The sequence below is a fragment of the Pelodiscus sinensis genome, chromosome 10, assembly GCF_052426305.1.
Source record: "Pelodiscus sinensis isolate ZL-2025 chromosome 10, ASM5242630v1, whole genome shotgun sequence".
In the NCBI taxonomy this organism is placed as follows: Eukaryota; Metazoa; Chordata; order Testudines; family Trionychidae; genus Pelodiscus; species Pelodiscus sinensis.
The window spans coordinates 35,310,155-35,335,067 of record NC_143061.1 but is presented as its reverse complement, the minus strand read 5'-3'; the positions used below and the strand labels follow the sequence as shown (position 1 = coordinate 35,335,067).

The window sequence follows — 24,913 nt, the reverse complement described above, 5'->3', positions numbered from 1 at the left end:
CTGTGAGTGAGGGGGGAGAATGAGCTCCTAGCTGAGGGGGAGGCTACCCTGATGCTGGTTCCCACCCATTCTTCTTGTGGCTCTGGCTGGAATTCTCTGCTCTGTTTCTGCCCAGCATGACAGCAGCCTCTCGCCTACCTTGTGCTTCCAGAGTTTGTGTTACTAATCAGCCCTGTGTCTGCAGCTCAGCTGTCAAAGAGCCACACCTTACCTGACAGCTCCCCAACCCTTACAGGCACTAGGTGCAGTAAGGGTTGGGGAGCTGTTTTTGCTACCAATGATTTATTTTTTTGTTAATTTCAGTGTGTCAGGTGAAATTGACATTTACTGACAAGTATAATTTAAAATCAATCCTGGCAAGCCTACCTATATTTTAAAAATCTATCTATTTTAAACCATTAATACTTTTTAAAGTGTAATTCTTATGGGATAATTTATATTAAGTTTTTAGTGTGCACATGTTTTTCCATCATAATGATTTATTGTAATTTAAAATTAAGTTGGATTTTTCAAACTATAAACACCTCTTTTATAGCTCAGTATATAACTTGTTTGCATTTATTCAATAGCTGCATCCAAAGTACAGCCTTAAATTAAATATTTGACTGAAGATTATTTAGTCTATATTTTAGTAGCATACTGCTCAGCAATATCTTTTTCTCCAATTGCATTTTCTCACAAGTTTCTTTCTTTGTTGATTTAGATTGTCCATAATGGCACATTTTGATTTTTATATTAAGTTTGACTACAGTAATGGGACTGTTTTCTTTGTTGTTGTTATTGTTATTTCTCTTTCTGTACCTCAGTGTTCTTGGAAACCAGATGTTTAATCTCAGTGGGCAATTTCTGGTTTAAATATAGTAAATATTTTCCAGCAACTGTCTAAACATGAATTTATGTAGTAGTAGCATTAAATAGTAGTCATGCTTAGATGTATTGTGTGTGTGTTAGTTTAAATTGATTTAATCTTTTTTGTTACAGGGAAGTAAACACAATCTTCAGAGGAAACACCTTAGCTACTCGATGCCTAGATGAGATGATGAAAATAGTGGGAAAGCACTACCTAAAAGTTACGTTAAAGCCAGTTCTAGATGAGGTATGGGATCTTACTCTAAATTTTTGCAGTATTCTGATGAGACCATCTCCTGTTAATACGTACTTTTCTGGTTCCTATAGCTCTCTTGTATAAAGAATATATTATATATTTAGATATGACAGTAGCATGTGCACCAGGTTATGGTTCTGTAGTATATATTTTAATCTATAAGCAAGTATTATGAGCTAAGTCGCTTGTCCAAGGTAATTGTTTCAGACCCCACAGAAACTCCTGGAAATGTTCTGCCAGGCAGTTTCAGCAAGAACAGAACAAGGACAATAGTTGTTGTACCACACTTTGACCAGTCTCAGCGTTTCTACTGGTGCGTGCCGTGGCACAGGGAGGTTCTTCATGGCAGAGTATTTCTTTGATTTAAGAGCACAGTGCCTGACTCTTGTGTAGATAAATGAGGATAAGGTAGGCTCTTTGCATACTGTCCATTCCTTCTGGAACATGGAGAAAATATTTACTATTTTGTCCTTCAGATTCAGGGCTTGTTTTTAGCTGATTTCTTTTAATATCAGAAGATATTGAAAAATTAGTATACAGTAAAACTCCGATAGTCCGGCATCCAACTGTTCGGCACTCCCGATACTACAGCATCAAAATGCCAAGCGCTTCTGACCAGCTGATTAAAAAGCCTACTGCTCAGCACATGTGCTGGCTGTAACCAGAAGGAGCATAAGGCTGGGAGGGGGGAGGAGGAGGGAGTGGGATCCTGTTAGAGTATGGAGAAGAGCATTTTGCTTCAGGGAAGGGGAGGGTAGGGAAAGGAGGATCAGGTTACAGCATGGAGGAGATGTGAAGAGGAGAGGGAGGGAGGGAGGGAGATTGTGTTAAGCCGGGCAGTTGTACCTGACCTCCCGATTCTCTGGCAAATCTGATAATCCAACACCACCTAGGTCCAAAAGTTGCTGGATTATCGGAAGTCTACCGTAGTTAACTAGTTAATATTTGTGCTTTTTGTCACTTAAAAAAAATTAACCAAAAGATTTCAATTTACATTTTCAGATATGTGAGTCCCCTAAACCCTGTGAAATTGATCCCATCAAATTAAAAGAAGGTGATAATGTAGAAGTTCACAAGGTAAACGTCCTAATTAATTTGTTTCCATCCTAATGAATTTCCTAATTCTTAACTAAATTTGATACAGCTGTATAAAAGATCACTTTCATTTTAGCATGGGTAACATTTGAACATGCTCTGCTTTTAGTATTGGTACAATTCCCTTGTACTTTGTTCCTACAGTGTTACTGATGCTATAGTGTGGGGCATCAGTAGACCAACCCTTGTTGGTAGCTCTCCACTTCAAACATTACTCATCTTTCAAGTTTTGCATGCATACTGAATACTGACCTTCCCCCATCTGAATTCTTATTAATGCAGCAGATGATGTAGTCCAGTGTTTCTTAAACTTTTTAAGACCGAGGAACACCAAACAATAATTTTTTTTAATGAGGAACACCAAGGATTTTGGGATGAACCCCCTCCCCCCCAAAAAAGGTCAGGGGCAGGGGGAGAGGGAGAAGGGGTGGGGGGAAGCTGAGGAGGGGGGAGTTGAGGGGGAAAGTTATTGAGCAAAAAAAGGGTCACTTGCCCCTTTAAGGGCAGCCATTCTGAATTCTATTCTCCAGGGCGCACGAGTGTGCTACAGAACACAGTTTAAGAAACACTGATATAGTCACTGTTTTCATGGTTAACTTTGTTTAAAGCTTCATTCAGTGAGTTCTTCACTTACCAGTGTTATGATTAAGCCATACCAGCTGGTGACATCTGCTGATGGCAGTTGAATCAGCAAAGCATTAAATGATGAGGAATGTTAGGGAGATACCTATCTTGCCAGCATGCCATTGTATTGCTGAAAGGCTGTGTATATGGTGCTATCCTGTATTACAAGAAACCAATAGTGTACTTTCCACTGGCCTTCTAATTCTGAAATTCAGTGAGGGTTACTAATATACCTCTTAGTATACTACTAAAATTAGGTAGTTGAAGAGATCACCTATATTAAGTAATGGACAATATATCATATGTACCATGCCATTGTTTGTCCATAGGAATAAAAAAAGTGCTGTGTTGTAGTTAACAGAACCATTAACATTCTGAAAAAATATCTGTTTTCATCCTTTTAGGAGAATCTCCGTTACTATGTAGATAAAGTATTCAATACAATTGTACAGTCAAGTATAAGTTGCCCTACATTAATGTGTGATGTGTTTTACTCTCTGAGACGCCTAGCTGCCAAAAGATTTCCAAGTAAGTGTTTAAAAAAAACTCTTGTTTTAAAAAACTTCTTCTTACTCTCTCTAGTTGTCTTATGAAAAGCTCTTGCTTCTCCTAGACTGCATGGTATATTTTGTTGACCTGGTAACAAAATGTTCTCCGCCTGACATACTGTAGTAAAACTACTGTACAACCTCGAGTTTTATTGGGTAGGCATTAGTACCTGCTAAAAAGGATCTAGGGGTTATGGTGAGTCAGACATTGAATATCAGTCAATAATGTGATGTAGTTGGTGGGGGAAGGAAGCTAATGTATTGACAGGAGTGCAATAAGTAAGATAGAAGAGTTAATTGTGCATCTCTGCGTGGCTGCAGTGAGGTCTAAACTGGAGTATTGTGTCAATGCTTTAGAAGTATGTGGACAAATTGGAAGGGTTCAAAGGAGAGCAGAAAAAGTGATAAAAGGTTTTAGGAGAAAACTGGACATGTTAATCTTGAGTACAGAAGATGGTGTGCAGGGATGGGGGAGACACCCAGTAAGTCTTCAGATATTTTATGGGCTATTATAAAGGGATGGTGGTCAATTGTTCTCCATGTCCACTAAAAATAGGAAAGGCAGTAGTGGGCTTTGAATTTGCTGCTAGTGAGATTTTAGGTTGGATATTAGGAAAACACTTTCTAATTATAAGGCTAGTTAAACACTGAAATAGTTACCAAAGGAGTTTTTGTAATGTCATTCAGTGGAGGAGTTTAAGAAGAGATGAGACAAACAGATCTGTCAGGCATGTTCTAGGTACATAGGTTCTGCCTCAGCAGTGGGGGTAGACTTAATGTTGAGGAGTGAGCAATAATTCAGTGGCATCTTATGCATTGCCGCAGGTGAAGACATTTATTCCAAAGAAGGGCTTTGTGTCGTCATTCGTGACTGAAAGTGGCTTCTTTAGTAGAGGCTGACAAATGTTCTACAGAGAATTCCATGGAGAACTGCTCTCTTTCAAAATGACTGCTATCTCCTGCTATGGTCAAGTGCACTGAAGACAAGATGCCATCAGTTAAGATAGTGATAGAAATGTAGCCGTGTTAGTCTGGTGTAGCTGAAACAAAATACAGGACTATGTAGCACTTTAAAGACTAACAAGATGGTTTATTAAGTGATGAGCTTTCGTGGGCCAGACCCACTTCCTCAAATCAAATAGTGGAAGAAAATTGTCACAACCATATATACCAAAGGATACAATTAAAAAAATGAACACACATGAAAAGGACAAATCAATTTCAGAACAGAAGGGGAAGGGGGAGGGGGAAGGTAAATGTCTGTAAGCTAATAATATTAGAGGTGATAATTGGGGAAGCTATCTTTGTAAGATAGATAGTACTTTGAAAATGGTCACTGTCTCAGTGAAACCAAGCTGCTCTCAGCTAAGTCCATGGCCCCACTATACTGTTAGGCATAAAACAGTAAAAACATCACTGGGTGTTGTACAAATTTTGCAGATATTTACATGTAGCATTAAGGTTAAATCCAAACACGTTAAGTTACAGAAACAGGTGAGCCAACAGGCTTTCCGTGCCCCTGGGCAAGATAGGGGAGGGGAGGCTCTGGCCTCTTCCTTTCAAGTCCTGCTCTCTCTCTTCTGGCGATTGAGGAGGGGGGGCCGGGCGGAGGTTTGTAAAGAAATAAATAGTTAAGGCACCAAACAGCCCTGATGCCACCGAGTGGTAACATGAAAAAATGGAAATTGGAGAAATTAGTGTCTCTTAAATCGGTTTTATCTAATCTGAGACTACAAAATGTATGTACTAATAATAATATGGTTTCATGATATTATTACAGGATGGAGTCAAGATTGTGTTTGGATATCTTAATTGTATTTTCATACCTTAAATTTACCATATTTGGATTTCTTTTAAACTCAGCTCTGAATAGACTAGTTCGTAATGCTGTGTTGTGTTGCTAACCCTGGTGGAACTAAGCCAGCATTAGCAATAACAGAATATTTTCATCTCATCATTGCCACCTTTTCATTTCATGCACCTCATTAATTCTATTCTATACAAAAATAGTTGTCTGTTCCCTATTGATGCTGTCTCCATAAGGTTTCATTTTGACTGTCTTCATTGCTTCCTTGTTAAGCTTAGTTAGTTACATTTCATGATTTTTCTCTGCAGATGACCCTCATGTACAGTATTCTGCAGTGAGCAGCTTTGTGTTTCTTCGTTTCTTTGCTGTCGCTGTAGTCTCACCTCATACTTTTCATTTACGACCTCACCATCCAGTAAGTTTTTTGGTAAAGTTTTATATCACTTTTTCTCATAATCTGCCCATCTCTTTAGATAGAAAGATGCATAGAAATAAAGCTTCTTTCGCTGGCTGTGCTCTGCAATTCAAAAAGAAAATCAAGACATTTATTTTATGTAGGTTGGGTTTTCCTTTCACATCTAGCTTAAGGAAACTATGGATGTGTGGTTTTGTGGGAGGCAGGTGGCTAATAGTTTATAGTGGACACTGTCAAATGTGGAGCTGTTTTAATGGAGAATATTTTGAAGGTGTCAAGGGGAAGGTGCTGTTCTTTGGAGGTAAAATCTTAAGGAGAGATTTTTTCCAAAGACAGGAATGGCAGTTTTGAACTTCAGTTCCATTGATTTCCTTCCTCCTAACTGTGTTGTTAGGCATAAATGTCAGTTGTGCCTTTGAAAATCTCCCTTCTCCCCCTAGTCTCTCAAATGGAAGTTGCAGGAAGAAACATTTTCTGTGATGGTATAGGGTAGCTCTAATTTTCGCAATAATCTGGACTTCAGTTATGCTTGTATTGCCAGATGTTCAACAGAATAGAAAAAGTTGTGTGTATATATAATACTGTTACCTGATTATATGAATATAATGATTGTAATATGGAAAATGCCCATCCAAAATTTTGTACATAAATATTTAGTCTAAATTTTATATTGGAAAATGTTAAAGCATAGGAATTAGCAATTTAATTAATACTTACATACAAAAAATCCTCTTAAAGCTCTCCGAGACTAATTTGTATTTAATTTCATACATATCTTATCCATGCATTTGGTATTTTCAAAAGAAAAATATTCTTAAGTTTAGCCATGAGTCCAAAGACATTGTGCAACAATACGCACAGTTGACAGTAAATGGATTCCGTATGGTGTAAAGACCCATCAATAAAATTAATACTTGGAATCATAAAAGGCAAAGCAGGTACATTTCCCCTTTTCCATTTCTGCCACAGTAGAGGTCTGCTCAGACATAGCTGGACCCACATCTTGGGGGATTGTTTTCCAACACTAAACCTGACCCAACACTGAACCTGAGTCAGCACCACCATATCCTCCTCTATGAGGCCTGGGCTTGGCAGTAGCTACATTCATGTGCCCTTGCCTTGTTTCTGCCATCTGCCGCCCTGGAGTGTGAAGGGCAGTGACTTCTTGACCTACTTACTCTGTAATGCACTTAATACAGAGAGGTGGTAGTGACTGGCAAGAACAGGTCCTGCCACTGCTTCCCCAAGCCCATGGGCAAGAGGAGGAGAGCCAGCCAAAGCCCAAGAAGGTCTGGCTATTTTCCCTCTTGACCTGAACCAGACACTTGTAATCAGGTCCCATCTGGTTTGGCTCACGTTGCAAGACTCTTTCACATGGAAACCTCCTCCCTTGTCATCTCTCTGATTAGTCATAGATGAGACTGAGTGTTGCTCCCTTTTTAAAGAGCTAGCTAGTTTGAGATTGCAAGTATATATTTATAGACTATAAATATGCCTTTAACTTTAAAAAAAAATTGGGATTGAACCATAAAATTCTCCATTTCTCATGTTGATCAGCAGCAATAAATTACTAACAACAGTGTCTCTCACAGGGTACTGTTGTATTTGCTTTACAACACTGTTTGGTATATCTTAGAAAATGTGAAAAACTCAATCAATGTTAGTTTATTGCTAGTGCTGGTTGAAAACTTCCTATGTAAACCATTTTTAAAGAAGATTGGGGTTTGGACAAAACTTTTTTTAGCTTCCTGTGGAAAATTTAATTTTGTACCATAAACCAGAAGGGAAAAAAGTATTTAAAAATTTTAAGGTTTTTTTGTCAACAAAAAGTTGAAACTTTCCAGGGGAAATACCTATTTACCCACCAGCTCTATTAGCAGCAGTATGTTGGGGAATGGGGGGGACATAGAAAATAACTGCAAAACCCTAACAACCAACAAACTATTGAAATTTAAAGAGAAAAAAGCCTGCCAAAACAAAATGCTACTTTGTGCACACAATTCTCTTATATGGGAGTGACTGAGAATAAATGATAATACCTCGCAAGTTGCTGGTTTAATGCACTACTAGAAGGCCCACAGATACTACAGTGATGGGAGCAATATGAACTTGTATATAAGAAGGTAGATATTTAAATTTTCTCATGAGAATTTACATTATTCTCTAGCTGAAAATGTGTAGCAAATCAAGTAGGGCAGTCATTTTGCTGAATCCCTATTTTGTAAAGGGGATCTTCAATTTGTTTCCTAAAATTATTTATTTTAGGATGTACAAACTTCTAGAACGTTAACTCTTATATCAAAAACCATCCAAACTCTGGGGAGCTGGGGAAGTTTGTCCAAAAGCAAGCTTGTAAGTATATTAACATTCTTATTTGATGTATTTGTTGTATGAATCATCTTGTTAGATATCAGTTTATATAACTCTGTCTTGTTTTTTAGTCAAGTTTCAAGGAGACATTTATGTGTGAGTTTTTCAAAATGTTTCAAGACGAAAAGTTTACTGAAGCTGTTCAAAAGGTACCTTTTTACTGATACTATGTAAGCCTCTTTTTATTGCCTTTGAGAGTAGACTTAATGGCAAAATGCCTGTAATTTTAAGCTGTTTCCTTACAATTTTCTTCTAGTCTCCAAATATTCTAATGTGCAATCTGTTATAATAAACCATAGAGGTGAAAAAACTGCCAAAGCAAATGTTTAGATGATAATGCAGCTCCATTCTTGGATGGAAATGACAAAGCTGGGGTTTGAACAATATAAAATATTTAGATATTTAATTATTTAGATATTTAAAATAAGTAGATTATAAAAGGTTGATATATGAAAAATGTATTGAATTCAGGCTTAAAGATCTCAGCTTCTTAAGTATCTCTGGAAGATCTCTGAATTGAGATTCTAATTAGGGATGTTAATGGTTAACCAGCAATCCTCACCCTGAACAGGTGAGGCTTACTGGTTATGGTTTACTAGTAAGGGCTGAAGTAACCCCCCCACTGACTGCGGGCATAAAGCTGCTCAGGTTGTGCTGGCACAGCCCCGGTCTGCAGTGGTCCTGTCCATGATGGGCCAAGGGTGCTCCAGTGTGTGGCAGCAAGCAGGGGGTCATTCCAGTCCAGCTGGGCTGGAGCAGCCCTTCCACCTGCCCCCCCAAACCTCCCGTTTGAATCAGTTAGCTGGTTAAACTTAGAATTTAACCAGTTAACCAATTAAATGGGATTTTACATCTCTAATTCTAATAGAGTACATATCTTAACATGTTATATTGATATTACTTCATCCAGAATGTGTGTTATGAATGATCTTCTTGCTAAAAATAATAGATCTCTATTCAATGCCTAGATTTTTTTTTTTTTGCCTCTTTGCTATAGTTAAATGGAGAGCATCTAGGTCTTCTGTCTAGTAAGTAACCATACTAACATGTCCATTACAAACCTACCAACGAACATTTTTGTTTAAAAAAACCTAGGAAATTAAAAGGCAAAAACTTGAGAACAAAGTTAAAGTTGGTCTGGGGAAAAATTGTGCCCTTCTAGAACGATGAGTTCAGCAAAACTCATACTTTGGAAGGTTATGCCTTTGTTTGAGTTTTCTCTTAAGCAGTATCAAATTTTCATATCCGCCAATCAGTTTACGTGCCTGTATTTTTCCAGGACTGGGGCAAGCATCAGCTATACATATTGGACAAGCACTGATGTTTTACATAGAGAACATCAAAGAGTTTCAGCAGCCCACTCTGCAGTTCATGGCCATAGCGGACAGAATGAAAAGGTCTTCCAGTCTCTCCTCAAATAATTTCATCCCAGATAACTTCCTGTGTCTGTGTGTTATGATCTGGCAGGCAGTTCTCCCCCCCCCAGACAAGCTGACTGCTGCACAATATTATAAGGAACTGTAGCGGTGGTCCTCATACAGCTTTCTCCCCAGGACAAAGTAAAGTAGTAACCAGACCATCAGAGCACATTTGACCTCCTGTTATGCTACCACCCATTACTGTAAAGATGACGCCAAGTTTGATTGAGCTGTACTTCAGCTTACGTGTACATGATCTCCAATCCCTCTGCCAATATTACTGCTTGTCGGTCACCAATGGTGGAATGCACATGTTCAGTCACTCAAGGAAAAAATGGCTACTAACCTTTTGTAACTGGGATATCTTTGGGAAAGTTTCACATGTTCGTTCTGCAATCCACCTTCTTCCCTCTCTCTATTGAAGTTATATGGAAAGTAGGAATGGAGAGGGAGGAGTTTGGAGTCAGCTGAGCCCTTTATGCCAGTGCTGCTAGCATGCAGCAACAGAGGACATTCAAGCCACCCTACTGTGTACCAGCAAGGTAAAAATTTCCAGTAGCTCCACCAAGAGTGAAATGCACATGTGCCTCACATCTCAAATAACAGCAGTTACAAACAATTAGTACGTTTTTTAACCCCAGAAAAATAGGGCCCAAGTTCAAGCCCTTTTTAATAAAAGCAGATGAGTGGCAGGAGTCTCACTACAAGTTGCAGTCACCTCTGCTGATGGTGTTTCAAGATTCATGATGATGGCTACAGTGATATGCCAGGAATCTTCCATTTGCTTTTCAGGGCTTCCCAGGGAGGTACAGAGCCCATGCAAGACTTTCCATTTGAAGAAATTTATCTTTTTGACCAGAAGACAGACAAAGCATTACGTTCACTAAAGGATTCCAGGGGTAACCCTTCGCTCCCTGGGCATGCATATACCAGCTCTACAGAGGAAGTACCGTACATAACTGTACAAGCAGAACTTATTATAGCAGCCATTACATCACCAATGCTATTATGAGCCATCAAAGGGTGCAAAAATTGAGTGCCCCATCCATTCTCTACTATATGTACCTAACTTAACCTCTCCTCCCCCAACCAAAGGTTACTATTGGATGCTCAAGAACTACAAACAAATGTTGGTGCCACCTCTATCCAACTCCAAATCCACTTTGATGGATACCCAACATGTTTTTTCCACAACTGGAGGACAATAACCATGGAAAATGTGTAGTGGATGTAATCTCTTCTAGATATTCCATAGAGATCCTTGTTCCTTTTCAGGGATCACTGTCACAAGAACACCCTCTTTCAGGAGGTAAAATTCCTACTGTAATCAGGAGCAATAGTACATGTGCCCCTTCAACATTAAGAGGGAGATGCTTTTAGTCTAAATGTTTTTCTGATCCTCAAAAAGACAAAAGGATTCAGATCTGTTCTCAGCCTGTGATGACTCAGTTTAGACTTCATAGGAGCAACCTTAAAACTGAGTCATGGTAGAGGCTTGTGTCCATATGGACAGATTCCAAGCCACAGTGTGACAGACATCCAATTACATACAACTTTCTGAAATCTAGTCACATTTGCCTTGCTGTTTTGGGAGCCTCAGCATCATGTACTTTTCTGATGCCTTCTGGTTTGGCTGATTCAAACAATGTAGGTACTGAGCAAATGAGAGTAGTTGGGGTTTCCAGTTCTCCTGAGTATGTCAGACCAATTGTAAATAATTATGCTTTCCGTCCGGCACACATCCCAGTCCAGAAATTTCTCACCTTATGGCTTGGGCTTTTGTTGGGCACTGACCTAGAGTGTTCCTGTTCCCAATTGGCACAAGGTGTGCTTGCTAATAGTAGAAAGAACTCTGCAAGAAAATGTTACCTTGCTAAGTTGGAGTGTTTTCTGTCTGGACCCAGTGATTCTGATTCAACAGATATCCCTGTATTTTAGATGCCTGACTTCTTGACAGTAAGGAGATTCTTTCCCTTAGCTAAATAAGGTGTCACATGCTGGCAATTGGTGCATGTCACCTTCTTTCAGGGGGCTATTTCCTCTAGAGAATCTCTAAGCGTACGTCTACATTGCACGGCTATTTCAAAATAAGTTATTCCAAAATAACTTATTTTGAAATAGCATGTCTACACTTCAGGGAAGCCTCAAAATTAGCCCAAGGCAGCCTTCCCTAATGTAGACGTGCTATCTTGATTTAGAGCCCCAGGAGGCACTGAGGAGGAATAGCTTGTAATGGCCCTGGTGAGGGGCTATTTTGAAATAACAGCGGTAGAGCGTCTACACACTCCTTATTTCAAAATAGCTTTTTTTGGAATAGGCATTATTCCTTGTAGAATGAGGTTTGCAGATTTCAGAATAAGCCATCCGTTATTTTGTAATTATTTCAAAATAACAGAATGGCTGTGTAGACGTTCAGATTGTTATTTCAAAATAACACTAGAGCAGTATATACACGCCCTAAGTGCCTATCTAGCTGTATCATATTTTATTTTTCTTCCCTCCCAAGGGGAATAATCTTCTCTACAGGAGCACAGATGGCTTCAATTGCCTTACTCGAAGAAATGTGTCTGCTTGACGTTTGCAAAGCATCTATGCAAATTTCCATCTGTGAATTTATAAGGCATTATGAGTTGGTCCAAGCCTCCTCTGCTGACATTCTTTGGCATGGTGATTTTGCAATCATCCGTAGTACCTGCATCCTCTACTTTGTGAGTACTGCTTGTGAGTCACACACAAGTATCAGCACTCAGAGAAGAAAGGGAAGCTCATAACCAGAATTTTCTCAGCTATATGTTCCCAATCTATAGTCCACTAACTGGCCTCCTTCCTCTAGACTTAGCAGTAAGAGGTTGTGGAGAAACGTTATTCCTCATTGTCCCTTCTGCCATTGGTTCAAACCAGGAACAGAGCAATTGAGCTGTGGCCAGTACTTTCTAGAATTCTTTTGCCTCAGGAGCACATAGTATATGCATACTCACAATGGAATACAGATTGGGACCACACATCTTGAAGAACTTCAGTTACAAGCATTCACAGGTTTCCTTTAATAGCATACTTGGGGGAGATTTGGACCCAAGGTTTCCTCATGTCAGAATTTCAGTTCTTCCAAGCTTTCTAATTATTCCTTTATCAGTCAGTACAGCTGCACCTAAAACACTGAATGGCATTGGTGTACATGCAGATACTTCCCAGAGGCTATTGTCCGCTCCAGGGTCAGAGTGAAGCTTGCATGGGCATTTACCTCTGTGTTTGCTGCTTTTTAGAAACTTGAGTTTTGCTGAGCTTAATATTCTAGAAAGGCATGAGTTAGCAATGTGTTTTTGCCATTTAACTTTTACATATTTTTCACATAGCCCACGATGTTAAAAATCAGCACCAGCCTAATAAATGTGGCAACTTTAAAAAGTACGGAGCAGCCAGCAGCTCCTACAGGCTATTGGAAATCTTGAGTGGAGTTTAGAAACTTCTAATGTACTCTTCATAAAATTGTTTTCATGTTATTGTCTCATTAAATCTGAATTCTATGCAGTTAATCCCTGATTATACTCCATTTACCAAAATATTCGTGTACTGTAAAAAATGTTTGAAAAACGCTGTGGATTTAGGCAACTTTTATTCTTTCCAAACATAATCCTTCTCCTTGTTCCTTTTAGTTTTTAGATGAAGTGTCATCTACTGAAAGTAAAGAGCCCAGTGGCATGAGTGAACCAGTACATCTAAAAGAAGGGTAATTGAAGTATAATGTATTTAATTACAGCAGATTACTTTATAAAATGAATAATAATTGAAAAACATATGTTGACATGTTGTGTTAATTATACTATTTATGAAATGTGTAAAAAATATTTCAATAGATGTCCACTGCTGATGTGGTTTGTAGAATTAACAACTCTCATGGGATTTTTTTTTATAACTCATCTTACATGTTTTAGGAAGCTTTGTATGTAATATTTTCAAAGTCTCTCACTCACTCACTCATATGGAGTGTAATCCTTGCCCTCTCCATGGCAGTTTTAATAAATGTTAAAATGTATTTCAGAGTCCAATAACCTTCTGTTAGAATGACTTCATATACTCTCTCTGAGCTCTGACAGATGAAATACACCCAAGCAGAAAATTCCTTTCTATAATTAGACAGCATATGAAAGTTTCATGAATCATGGAATATTTGAAAAATGTATGTGGTAGAGGAAGCTAATGGCAAAGGAAAAGAGGAAGCTAATGGCAAAGGAAAAGAATATTTTTACTTTACCCATAAACTCCTTTGAATTCTTCTATTTCCAAGCTATTCCTGGGTAAAATAGATTCCATTTATATCTGGGAAGCAGATTTTTAGCAATGAAATCCTTCTCTACAGAACAATAACTTCTGGCACATGCTTTTTTTCCAAGTCTGAGAGAGAAATTGCCAAACTCATTTAATGTGGCAAATCGTGTTCCTTTTACCCACAATGCTTGTTCCCAAAACATGCTTAATAGAAATGAAAGAGAATATGGATGCAATAGAAAAGTCACCAAACCTTTTGATTAAAAAGCCTTCTCGATGCTAGGGAATTGACCCATTACTGAAAATATGTGCAACTTAAGGAGTGTTGAATACAGTTTGTTCTCCTGATGAATTTCATTTCAGCTGCACATGTCTCATAAGCTAGACTAAGCTGTATAGTCTGATAAGAAAAAGGGAAAGGAGAGAGCATCTCATAACTGGATGCACATCACTATTTTGGTAAAATGCAGGTTTCCAACGTAAGCAAGAGGCCACAGTCCTGGGTTGGATTTTGATTGTCTAGCGCAGTGTTTCCCAAATGGTGTTCCGTGGAACCCCCAGGGTTCCATGAAGTGAAAATAATGGTTCAGTGAGAGAATTCCATTACAATAACATTTTATGATTTTAAAAAAAAAATTGTGATTTTTGTTGTTGTTGTTTATTTTCAAATATGTGCAATTAAACTAAATGTTGATCTCATGACCTTGTTTAGCATTTGTTTATTATTATCCTTATTTCTGGTCTACTTTTTCAGCTCCATATATTAGACTGTTATTAGGGGTTCTGCAAAATTCTTTCAAGTTTAAAAGGGTTCCGTGACCAAATAAAATTGGGAAACACTGGTCTAGCGGTCAAAGTTCTTACCAGCTAAAGAACCTCTTCACTAAGTCACTTATAATAAAGGGGAACTCAAGATCTCTTTTGTGAACCAAAGGCTTCTTTAAACCAATATTTTTAATGTTTTCATCATTGCTCGTTCTCTTCATTGAGTTTAATGCAAAGTTTTTAAAGAAAAGTTCTATAGCGGGTGAGCATTTGTAGATTTATAATGTAATTTCTCTTTACAGTGAAATGTATAAAAGAGCTCAGGGAAGAACTCGGATTGGAAAAAAGAATTTCAAGAAACGATGGTTCTGCCTAACAAGTAGAGAACTTACTTATCACAAGCAACAAGGTAAATCTTAAACTATTTTTCGGTTATTAGATTTTTATTGAACACTGATTAACTATGCTAAGAATTGGTTAAAATGTGTATCAAATTCATTATGTGACTTTAAGCATCATGATCATGTTCTTATTTACTGTAATGATAACAAAACACTAACAATAGTCAATTTCTGGTCATTTCCTTTTCTGAAGAGATGCTCAGAAATGTGTCTCAGTTGCATTCAATTTTGAATCCTGTTTTTTGTTTATCCACAAATCCGTTTTGCTTTTTTCCCCCCAGAGGCGCATGTTGTGTATATAGTGTTCTTCTATCCTGCACTCCAAACACTTCCCATTTGAGCTTCAGAGATCTAGTTCCTAGCCATCCTGCTGAAAGGGTTACACTGATTCTACCATAATTCCACCCTGTTGGATTCCCTATAACCAGCCAAATTATAAGGAAATACTGGGGTGTTTTTTGCAGTTTTAAAAGCATTTTTAGGTAGAGTAAAATGTGTGCTTGTGATTAAACGTTTCCTGGAAATAAATACTATGTTGATCACAAATTTAGCTTTTAGGCTACTGTATAGACTGTTTGTGTTTAGACTCTCATGTAGAAGAAGGTCTACAGAGCAATCAATTTCTTTATCTCATAGGACCGCCCTTTAGAGTTTTCACTATTTAATGAAGGTACCTGCTCAGCAGAAGTCCAAAACTGAAGAATCTTTAGTTCATGAACTGCAGAGCCAAATTTTGATTCAGGAATCAAAATTGCTTCTTTTTGTTAACTGCAAAATCTTGATTTCTGACATTCTGCTATCTGCGTATCTATTAAAGAGAATTCTGTTACCTGTGTGATACTGTGAAGGAAAATGGTCTGTAGGTGACAGAACTGTGACCTATACACGTTTTGCTGGGGCACTTATGGTATGTCTAAACTATAGGGGTTTTTTTTTTTTTAAAAAAAGTACCCTTTTTTCGAAAAACTTCGCCTGCGTCTAGACTGCAGCCACGTTCTTTCGGAAGTAAATCGAAAGAACGTGGCAGTTTTTTCCATCTCGGTAAACCTCCTTTTATGAGGAATAAAGTCTTTTTTCAAAAGTACTCTTTCAAAAAAAGGCACTATTGAATGCAAACTGTGCTTTTTCAAAAGAGAGCGTCTAAACTTTTGAAAAAGCAGCTCGCTTTTTCGAAAAATCTGCTTATAGTCTAGACGCTCTTTTTTGAAAAAGCCTCTTTCAAAAGAGACTTGTAGTCTAGATGTATCCTTAGAGACACGCTGACAGACGTGATTATGATGGTTAGTTATAAGAGAGCTTTTACCTATGTTACTATGTATGAACTCCTAATTCATGTTGCTTATAGCTTTAGTGAAGCACTACTAAATGGATGTAATGGGTACAGTCACCAATTCAGAACATAAAAACTATGTTCCATGCTTTTGTCTCTTTCTATGTTACATGCTACTCCAGGCCCGCTGATGGAGGTGGCAACTGCCCTGGAGCCCAGTGATTCAAAAGGGCTCGGAGCTCCCACTACTGCTACTGTGGCATTAGTGGCAGCCTGAGCCCTTTAATTCGCTCCTGGAGCACCAGGCAGCAGTAAGAATTGGCTGAGTGCAGGGAGGAGACACAGCATGGTCCAGGTGATGCTAAGCACTGGCCAGCCCCAGCTCCACCCCTTCTGCCCAAGCTCCGCCATAACTGGGAGCATGGAGCTGGCTCCTCCCACCTTGCCCACAGGACCAGCAATTCTATGGGCCTCCCTGTCCTACTCATTCACAAAACACAAGCATAAGGATATCATCAGTACTTTCCTGATTGATACTTGGCCAATTAGGAGACTAGGAAAGCAGTTATTCCTCTTAGAGAGCATCTAGCTTGCTCATCCTGAATCTTCCTTCACTCAGTCTTCACCTGGTATGTGTAGGCAATGCTTATTACATTTTGACATATTAAAAGGGTCTGATATAGCAAGGTCTTGATTTCCTACAGAGGAAGGCTTTCTCTTTGGTCTTCTGGTGAGATTTGGTTTCTGATCAACAATTCAACTTCTCACTTCAACAAAAGAGCAGTGAACCTACTCCTTCAACCAATTCTTGTATGTTATTGATTTACGCAACACTAGGAAGAAATGACAAACAGATGTCTTTCACCTGTCCATAATGTCTGGTTTTTGTGCTTCATATGAGCCCTTTATTCTCCGATCACTAGCATTAATTTTTATTAGTTTGTGCTCTGTCAAAAATGGGGGTACATATCTGTGAAATCTCAACTTCTAGTATCAGTGTTCTAATCTAAGAAAATGATTGATGGTCTGCTGGTTTTTTTGTTTGTTTTTTGCTGTTATCTATTCACAAATTTATGCAGACAAAGAACCAATATACACCATTCCAATCAAAAACATCCTCACTGTGGAGAAGCTTGAGGAAAGCGCCTTCAATAAGAAAAATGTGAGTCAGATGTAGCTTTTGAGATATTACATTCATAATTCTTGATGAGTTCTTAAAGAAACTGAGATTTACTGGTTGGAAAGTTCAGTTTATACTATCACATTGGTAGCATGGGCTAGTGGTTAAGCACGTGACACTGAAACTTTCTCTGCGACTTGAGGAAAGCTATTTAATCTGTTGTGCCTCGGTTCCCTTACTTGTAAAATGGAGATGTTTGCTCATCTTTGCACTTATATAGTACTCTTAAGCTAGAATATTATAAACCTTAATTATACTAGATGTTTTAACTTTGTTAAAAGATGATACTGTCAAACCTTATGACTAGTGGTGATAATGTTATAATCCCTTGTCCTTAAGAATTGAATTCTCAATTTTGTTTCTGCTCTGGCCCTCAGAATCTATATTTTTTGGTCATTACTTTAATCCCACAGCCCTTTCGGGTCATGAAATCATAGCTATTCTTTGGGAGGGGTGATGGAAAAGGGGGCCCTAGAGGGTTCTGCTGTCTTTAGTTTGATAAGGCTATTGGCTAAGAGGTGATGCTGAAGGAAATAGGGGGATTTATATCTTCTCTTCCTTCCATATGTTGCTCTGCTCCAAAGAAATGCTTCTCAAAGAAGGGGGGCAGTTGTCTTAGCACCAGGAGCCACAGGGTCAAGGCAGCTGGTTCTTGACTTATTTAGCAGTGCTTCTTGGTATTAATAAGTGGTGTAGCCAAAGAGCAGAGAAGATTAGCGAGAAGCAGTATCCTGGGGTCCTTGGTCAGATTAGAAATGAAACAGCAGCAGCAATAGAAAGAGGAGAAGGAAAGATCTCTCCTTCCCTGCATTTAATTCACTCCCTGTGGTTCCTTGTGGCTATTGGGTTTTGCTGATTTTTTTTTTTTAAGTGACCTCTTTTCAGTTGATAAATCTGTATGCTCAGTATGTCATCTTTGTTAATTTAATAATTTTTGCTGAATAAAATACTTTCATCCACAGATGTTTCAAGTGATTTATGGAGAGAAGCCACTCTATATCCAGGCAAATAACTGTGTGGAAGCTAGTGAGTGGATAGAAGCTCTCTGCAGGGTAAGCAGGTGTAACCAGAAGAGACTGAGTGTTTATCATCCCTCTGCTTTTCTGAACGGGAACTGGATTTGCTGCAAGGCCACGACTGAGAACGCAAAGGGCTGCACTCCATGCACTGCGTAAGTTGTTTGTGAATTAAAAAGCATTCTACAGCAAAATGAGTCTTTGATTCCTTTTGCAACCTCTAGACAGTTTAAGCATTAGTTTAATGTTTTCTTTCATAAGTTAGCTGTATGCTTCTTTTCAAGTTAATAAAGCATGATTGCTATATTGATAAGACTGTAAAACATAGGTGGGGAACCTGCAGCTCATAGGCTGAATCCAGCCTCTAGCTTACTTGGATCTGACCTGTAGTGACGCTCGGGTCTTCCCCCGCAGCAGAGTGCACTCCAGCCCCACGACAGGCTTCCAAGCCTTGTGCTTTAGCCCTGTGGTGGGAAGGAGGCAAGTGCCCCACTGCCAGGGAAAGCCCAGATTTTTCACTGCGGGGTGGTATTTTTGCATGTTGAGAGCCAGGACAGTGAGATTTGGGAGGGGTTTTTTGTTTTTGTTTTTTAGTGGAGTTGTTTATTTTTGCTTCTCCCTTGTATGTGGTACCTGACCAAAAAAGGTCCCCCACCTTTAGTATAAAATATTTTATTTTGATAGGCATATAATTTCCTCTAATACCATTCCAGAACACAAAAAAGCAGCTTAGCATGTAAATTGGAAATAACATGATTGATACTGCTGTACAGAATTATATACATTATAGCAAATGTTCCTCTAGTCAGGGCACTGATTGGATTACCTTGCATACCAGTATTCCAGAAGCAGTAGTTTTTAGAACCAAATGACTTCTTTACGTATGCTGTAAATATGAGAATGCATTTCAGTTTCTCTCCCACTGCTGCTAGAGGCAACAGCTTCTCTCAATGGCTGTGGGATCATTTAAACCACAGACCCTTTGGGTTTTTGATGGCAGCTGTCTCTTCCCTCCCCACTGTCAACTGCCGTTCAGTAATTGAAAGACTTCAGCAAGATCCTTTCATCTGATGAATCTGCTTTGTGCATCTCTAGCAGGACAAAGAAGCCTTGAAGTTGGCTCAGCCAGCTATACAGAGATTTACCTGTCCACCCTTTTGGCTCTATTGTACAGAATGCATGGAAGGCTTGTTGAGGAAGAGGTATAACCAGTGTTGCTTAGCTCTAACTAACCCGGAGTGATGCAACTGCTCTTTTTGGGTTGTTAGAAGCTGTTGATAATTGGAGCAGTTCTCCACCTACTACAGTTGGATCAAATTCAGGATCCTGCTTAGGATACACAAGGATAGCAGAGAGTTCAGATAATTATTCACTGACTTCTGAATCAACCCCAAGTTTGTCACTTTGCTATTCAAATACTGTACTTTCCCTTTTTACCCAGTATTCTACCTTGCCATTTGTGTCTGCAATTTGACAGAATATTCGTTTGCTATTTAATTTTGTTGAGTTGCTGATTTTTTTTTTTAAAAAGTATGATTTGCTTTTTAAGGGAGATTTATCTTGAGTAATTTACTGGATTGTATGCCACCCTCAGTGTCTAATCCAATCAAGTCTGTTAAATAATCTAATCTAGTCCCTGAGACCCATGGAAATTAATCCCCTATAGCATGTTTTAAAATATTTGTTTCTGTTAATCACAGTTGATTCACACAGTAGGACTTCCACATGTTCAAATGAACATCACTTTTTAAAAAATGTTCACTTTAATCTCTTTATTTCTAAAAATACTCCATTATACTACTTTAATGTATCACCTTCATAGCATCTGTACCTTTCAGATATAGTAGGGGCTATTAAAACTGGATATTTATTTGCCATTGTAACTAAACTTATTGTGGCACTTCAGTTATTTTCACCTTGAAGTACTGTGTAGCAAATTCTGCTGTAAAGGTCCATTTTTAGTAACAGTATATTGTCTTCTGTTTTAATTTGTGTAAACTCCTGTTTCTGCATCCATATAAGATTTATTAACTTATTCAAGATTTAATGTTAGTTTGAACATGTGAAGTTATATATCCATTTAAAAATGGATAAATATATTGAAATTAATTCCACTCTTATTTGCATTCAACCTGTCTAGGAGAATGGCTTGCAGTATTTACAATCTATATCTTAATCTAACTTTTTAAAATTTTGGTTGTAGAGGTGTACCTGCGGATATTCAAATTGAGATTGATGGGGATCGAGAAACGGAAAGAATTTACTCACTTTTTGCTATCAACATGCCTAGACTGCAAAAGATGGAAGGTATCTGAATAATAAATAAGCGGAGTTAAACTAACATAAAATAATTGTAAAGGCGTGGAGAATGACTGATAGTATCATGTTTAATGTCTTGTATTTTCCTTTTAATTGCATACCAAATTGTACATACTTTCTACTACGAATTTCTAATATTGCTGTATGATAAGATCATTCTCATTCAGCAGTTAATCTCTTCTTAACATGTCCATATAACTCCCAGTAATGTGCTAAGCGGATTTGCATAAAAATTAACAAGAGACTACTACGTACAATAATTTCCATGCAGCGAGCAAAGGGAGTATAACTCACACTCCCTTACTCCTATAACTACTTGGTCTTGTACTACTGCTCTTTATTAGTGCTGAGAAAAATAATTCTTGGTGGCATGACTAGAGAAGCATCAGTTTTATGGCAGCATTACTGGTAGCCCAATATGTACAATAAATGTTAGACCCATTGATGATGAAATTACAAAACCTAACTAAATTGCTTACCATATCCAGTTGATACTTTTAACTTCAATACAAAATGGACTAAGCAAAGGAGAAAAATGGTAACTCCATATATGAAAAGTTTGGGCTCCCTGTTTGGTAAAAGAGAGAAGTTCGCTCTGTTTACTGAAAACAATATATTTTTTTATGTGTGGTGATATTTGCAGAGGCATGTGGAAGTATCGCAGTCTATCAAGGTCCACTGAAAGAACCAGATGACTATTCTAATTTCACAATTGAGGACTCCGTAGCAACTTTCCACACTCTTAAACAAGTAATATCCATAGTAGAAAAGCTGAATGAGCCTCATGAAAAATATCGGAAGAAAAGATCATTAAGTGCTAAATACGGCAGTGAGTAAGTATCCTCTGTAATTCCAGCTGCCTTGTATGGGGTACAGGGATTTTTATGGGGAAGGAGTGTCTGAACACCTTCTGATGATGACTTAAATTTAAACCCATCAGTGCATGGATTCTTTTCTTCAGTGGTTGTACAGTGTGCAACACAATGGAGGCCTCAATCCCAATTGGACATTTGGGGATTATTTTATGGCTATTAATACATAAATCAGGTATTTAGACAAGCTGATTCACCTCAAATTACATGGCACTTGATGGGGCATAAAACCATTCTCCAGAAGCACTGCTACTGAAAGAGGATTCCCAGGGAACCAAGTCAGCCAACACTGACCCTACTATTTTACTGCAGTGGTGACTGGTGTCAACGCCTATCAGTTTGACATACCGTTGGCTGTGGTAAAAGGTAGGTTACATCAGCAGTCAGGCTTGACTAGAACTTCAGACTTAACTGTCTGCAATGAATACTCATACTTTGTGGTCATGGGTTGATTTTTTTCCTTTTATAAGGAAAACTAAATTGTAAGAGAAGGTGACCTCTTAACATTAGTTTCCTGTTTACCCAGTGATTTTGAAGAGGTCTGGTCCTGGGTCATTGTTGCTTTCATGTGATAAATAACACATCAGGATTTCAGCAAACAATGGGACTACTCAACAAGATCTAGAAATTATGCAGAAAATATAGCTTTATATTTTAAAACGAAGTTCAATTTCATGATTACTAGATAATAACTATATTTTCCATCAAAAATACTTACATGAGGTTTTATTTTCCAGAGAGAATCCAATTGTTGGAAAAGTTTCCTAATGAAAATAAACTATTGCTTATGTGGAGTCAGAAGAAACTAATGTGGAGTCAGAAGAAACTGGAAGTGTGTGGGTTTTTTTGTTGGCATTTTTTTTACTTTGTGTACACTTGTCTAAAGTATTTAAGAATGAACGGAAATGCTACCTGTTTTCACAATCTATTTAATATTTAATAGAGAAAAGTATCTGTTTGGAAAACTGATTGTGAGGTTTATTCCAATTTTGACAAAGAACTTGAAGCTCCATGTCTCGAAATATCAGATGTGAGTAAATCTAAATATTTCTACATCGCCTTTTTTTCCCTCATGGCACTTCCTAAAGGAATAAGCTTTCTAAAAGAGGAAAATCAGCACCAATTGTTGATTTGGATTACATCTCTCAATATACTGGACTCACATTTAATCCACCATTAGTGCCTGCTGTGCCAAAGGTCTTGCAGCGGAAATCCCAACATGTGGTGACTCAAAAGGATCTGAACTTTCACTTTCAGTGTATAACTTCTTTCTTTTTCTTTGTCAAACTATTATTTTTGTCAGGACTCCGAGGTAACTACAACTGAAGTCTTGTAAAATCCTGCAGTGTATTGTGCGGACTTAGAGACACCAATGTTCGTTACTTTTTTATTTTAAAAAATACCTAAGAAGGAGAAATCAGGGAACTTGTTGTTAGATTGTACCTCTTGTTTACATTTGGGGTGAGCAACGGATGGAGTGACATGAGACCACAGTGTCTTTTCTTTTGTAAAAAATCAAGTACTAATTTTTCTTGATTAAAAAATGCAAATTAGCAACACTTTTTGGAAGCTAGTTTTCCTACAAGTGAGAAGAATGCAGATGTGGCAACACTGTGGTTGAGTAGTGTTCACTTTACATCTTCCCATCTAGGATTTTTTTGTTAACAAAAATTTGGCACATTTAGGCCCAGCTCACCTCTCATTACAGCTATATTAAATAACTTCTCCAGAATAATCACTCCAAGCACTTTAGATATCTGGACTGCCCCAGATTATATTTTTAGATACTTTGTAGTATCTAATCTTTATGATCAGTTGAATGATCAGTGCTGTTGTATGTTAAAACAATGCTTTTTGGCCATTTTTTAATTTCTAGTTATATGGGGGTTTTTATTTGTCAGATCAAACAAATGTGAACTGGCATCATGACTTCAGAAAGTTTGATTCTTGTTCTCCATCTGAGAATTTAAATTTATGTTGAAAATGATATCTGTACGTAATCAGTAGAAGAAAGGTAACACTTTGGAGAAGAGACGGCTGAACTTTCTTCACCAGTATTAAATATTATGGTATACTTGGTAAAGTAAAATAAAATACACTGTGTACAGGTAGTACTTCATTTTTGGAGCATTTGCTGTTTTTTCTATCATTTGCCCTAGGCAGAGCTGAGAATGTAACTTCATCAATACAAACGTAGATTCACAGTGTTTACAAAACCATAAGCTGTTGAAAATACTATTGTAGGGTGCCTTCTGCTACTAAAATTCAGACCAGTTGGTACCACAGGATTGAAATCACTGTTGAAACTAATGAAACTTTTCTATTAGAACAATCATTTTTTAATATTAAAAAAACTGATAGGAAATCACTTGGGAAGCGACACCAATATTTTGAGCATCACAGTCATGTTCTGCTACTGGCCATGTTACCTACAAGCATAGTCCTGCTTTTGCATTACTTTACTGTTGAAGGGATTCTTAGAGGAATGTTACTTGCCCTCAATTTGTTAGAAAAAAATGAATTCATTATTGACACCCAGAAATGTATTTTGTCAAGGTCAAATTGATCTACTTTATTTGCCAAAGAAACAAATTTTGCTAGATTTCAATAGCACTAATATGTGTCAATTAAATTTTACTAATTATTATGATCAATCTTAATTACAAAATCTGCTTGTGTTGGTTTCTTGAAGCCTGTCTGTCAATTAACAGCAAAGTTAAATGTATAACAATTTTAAATCTTATATTATTGTAAAGAGAAAACTTTTGAAAATGCACTTTTCATTTGCTTTGGTCCTAGACTATATAGAAAAGGACAGATAGGCCTTTAAGATCTGAGGCCTTTGACATGTATTTTGTCATTTTATTTGTTTAAAAATGCAGTAGGTACTCTAGAATTAAATTAGGTACAATTAAGATTATTAATATTAAAGTTGCTTTCACTTTGATTTGCCTAGACATGGAAAACATTGCTCAGTTATTAGTTTTATTTGGTCTGTAAATTCTTGTTTAATGTAGTTTTAATTTGTGTAAGTATGGTGTATTGTTGAAAATGTATTTTTATTTAAATTTATTTTCTTATAAAATATTAAAAACTTTTGTAACGTTGCTTCAGAACAACTCACAAATAAATTCAGACTATGTATTTTCTGAGAGTCCTGGTCTTAACAATTGTTAGTGGACTAATTGTGTAGTGAAGTAGATGACAGTAAATGGTATTCTTCCATCTTACAGAAACAGTAAGTGAAATTCAATAATATTGTATTGTCATAGAGTCAGTTAATTTCTGATATAAGACTGCTAGATAGAGACAAAAGCCCTATTAGTAGAAAATTAGTTTGCACAGAAAGTTAGCAATCGGGTCAGTCTTGAAAATAGTACCCTATTAAATTGGTGGCTTGATGCATTTGAAGCTATTTTGTTCTCGTTGTCACTGTATAACA

General features: G+C 37.6%; 1 protein-coding gene across 1 annotated transcript in view; it reads left to right on the top strand.

Moving 5' to 3' along the window:
- RASA2 (RAS p21 protein activator 2) overlaps nucleotides 1–24,615 on the top strand; it is a 92,790-nt gene extending 68,175 nt beyond the window's left edge. Inside the window, exons 12-24 of the mRNA XM_075937633.2 lie at nucleotides 982–1,096; nucleotides 2,108–2,182; nucleotides 3,229–3,352; nucleotides 5,488–5,594; nucleotides 7,860–7,946; nucleotides 8,036–8,113; nucleotides 13,036–13,109; nucleotides 14,716–14,822; nucleotides 17,164–17,246; nucleotides 18,227–18,435; nucleotides 20,484–20,587; nucleotides 21,243–21,432; nucleotides 22,209–24,615. Coding sequence (XP_075793748.1) covers nucleotides 982–1,096; nucleotides 2,108–2,182; nucleotides 3,229–3,352; nucleotides 5,488–5,594; nucleotides 7,860–7,946; nucleotides 8,036–8,113; nucleotides 13,036–13,109; nucleotides 14,716–14,822; nucleotides 17,164–17,246; nucleotides 18,227–18,435; nucleotides 20,484–20,587; nucleotides 21,243–21,432; nucleotides 22,209–22,239 — 1,384 coding nt within the window. The 3' untranslated portion in view covers nucleotides 22,240–24,615. The remainder of the gene's footprint in view (nucleotides 1–981; nucleotides 1,097–2,107; nucleotides 2,183–3,228; nucleotides 3,353–5,487; nucleotides 5,595–7,859; nucleotides 7,947–8,035; nucleotides 8,114–13,035; nucleotides 13,110–14,715; nucleotides 14,823–17,163; nucleotides 17,247–18,226; nucleotides 18,436–20,483; nucleotides 20,588–21,242; nucleotides 21,433–22,208) is intronic.
- The last annotated feature ends 298 nt before the right edge of the window (nucleotides 24,616–24,913 follow it).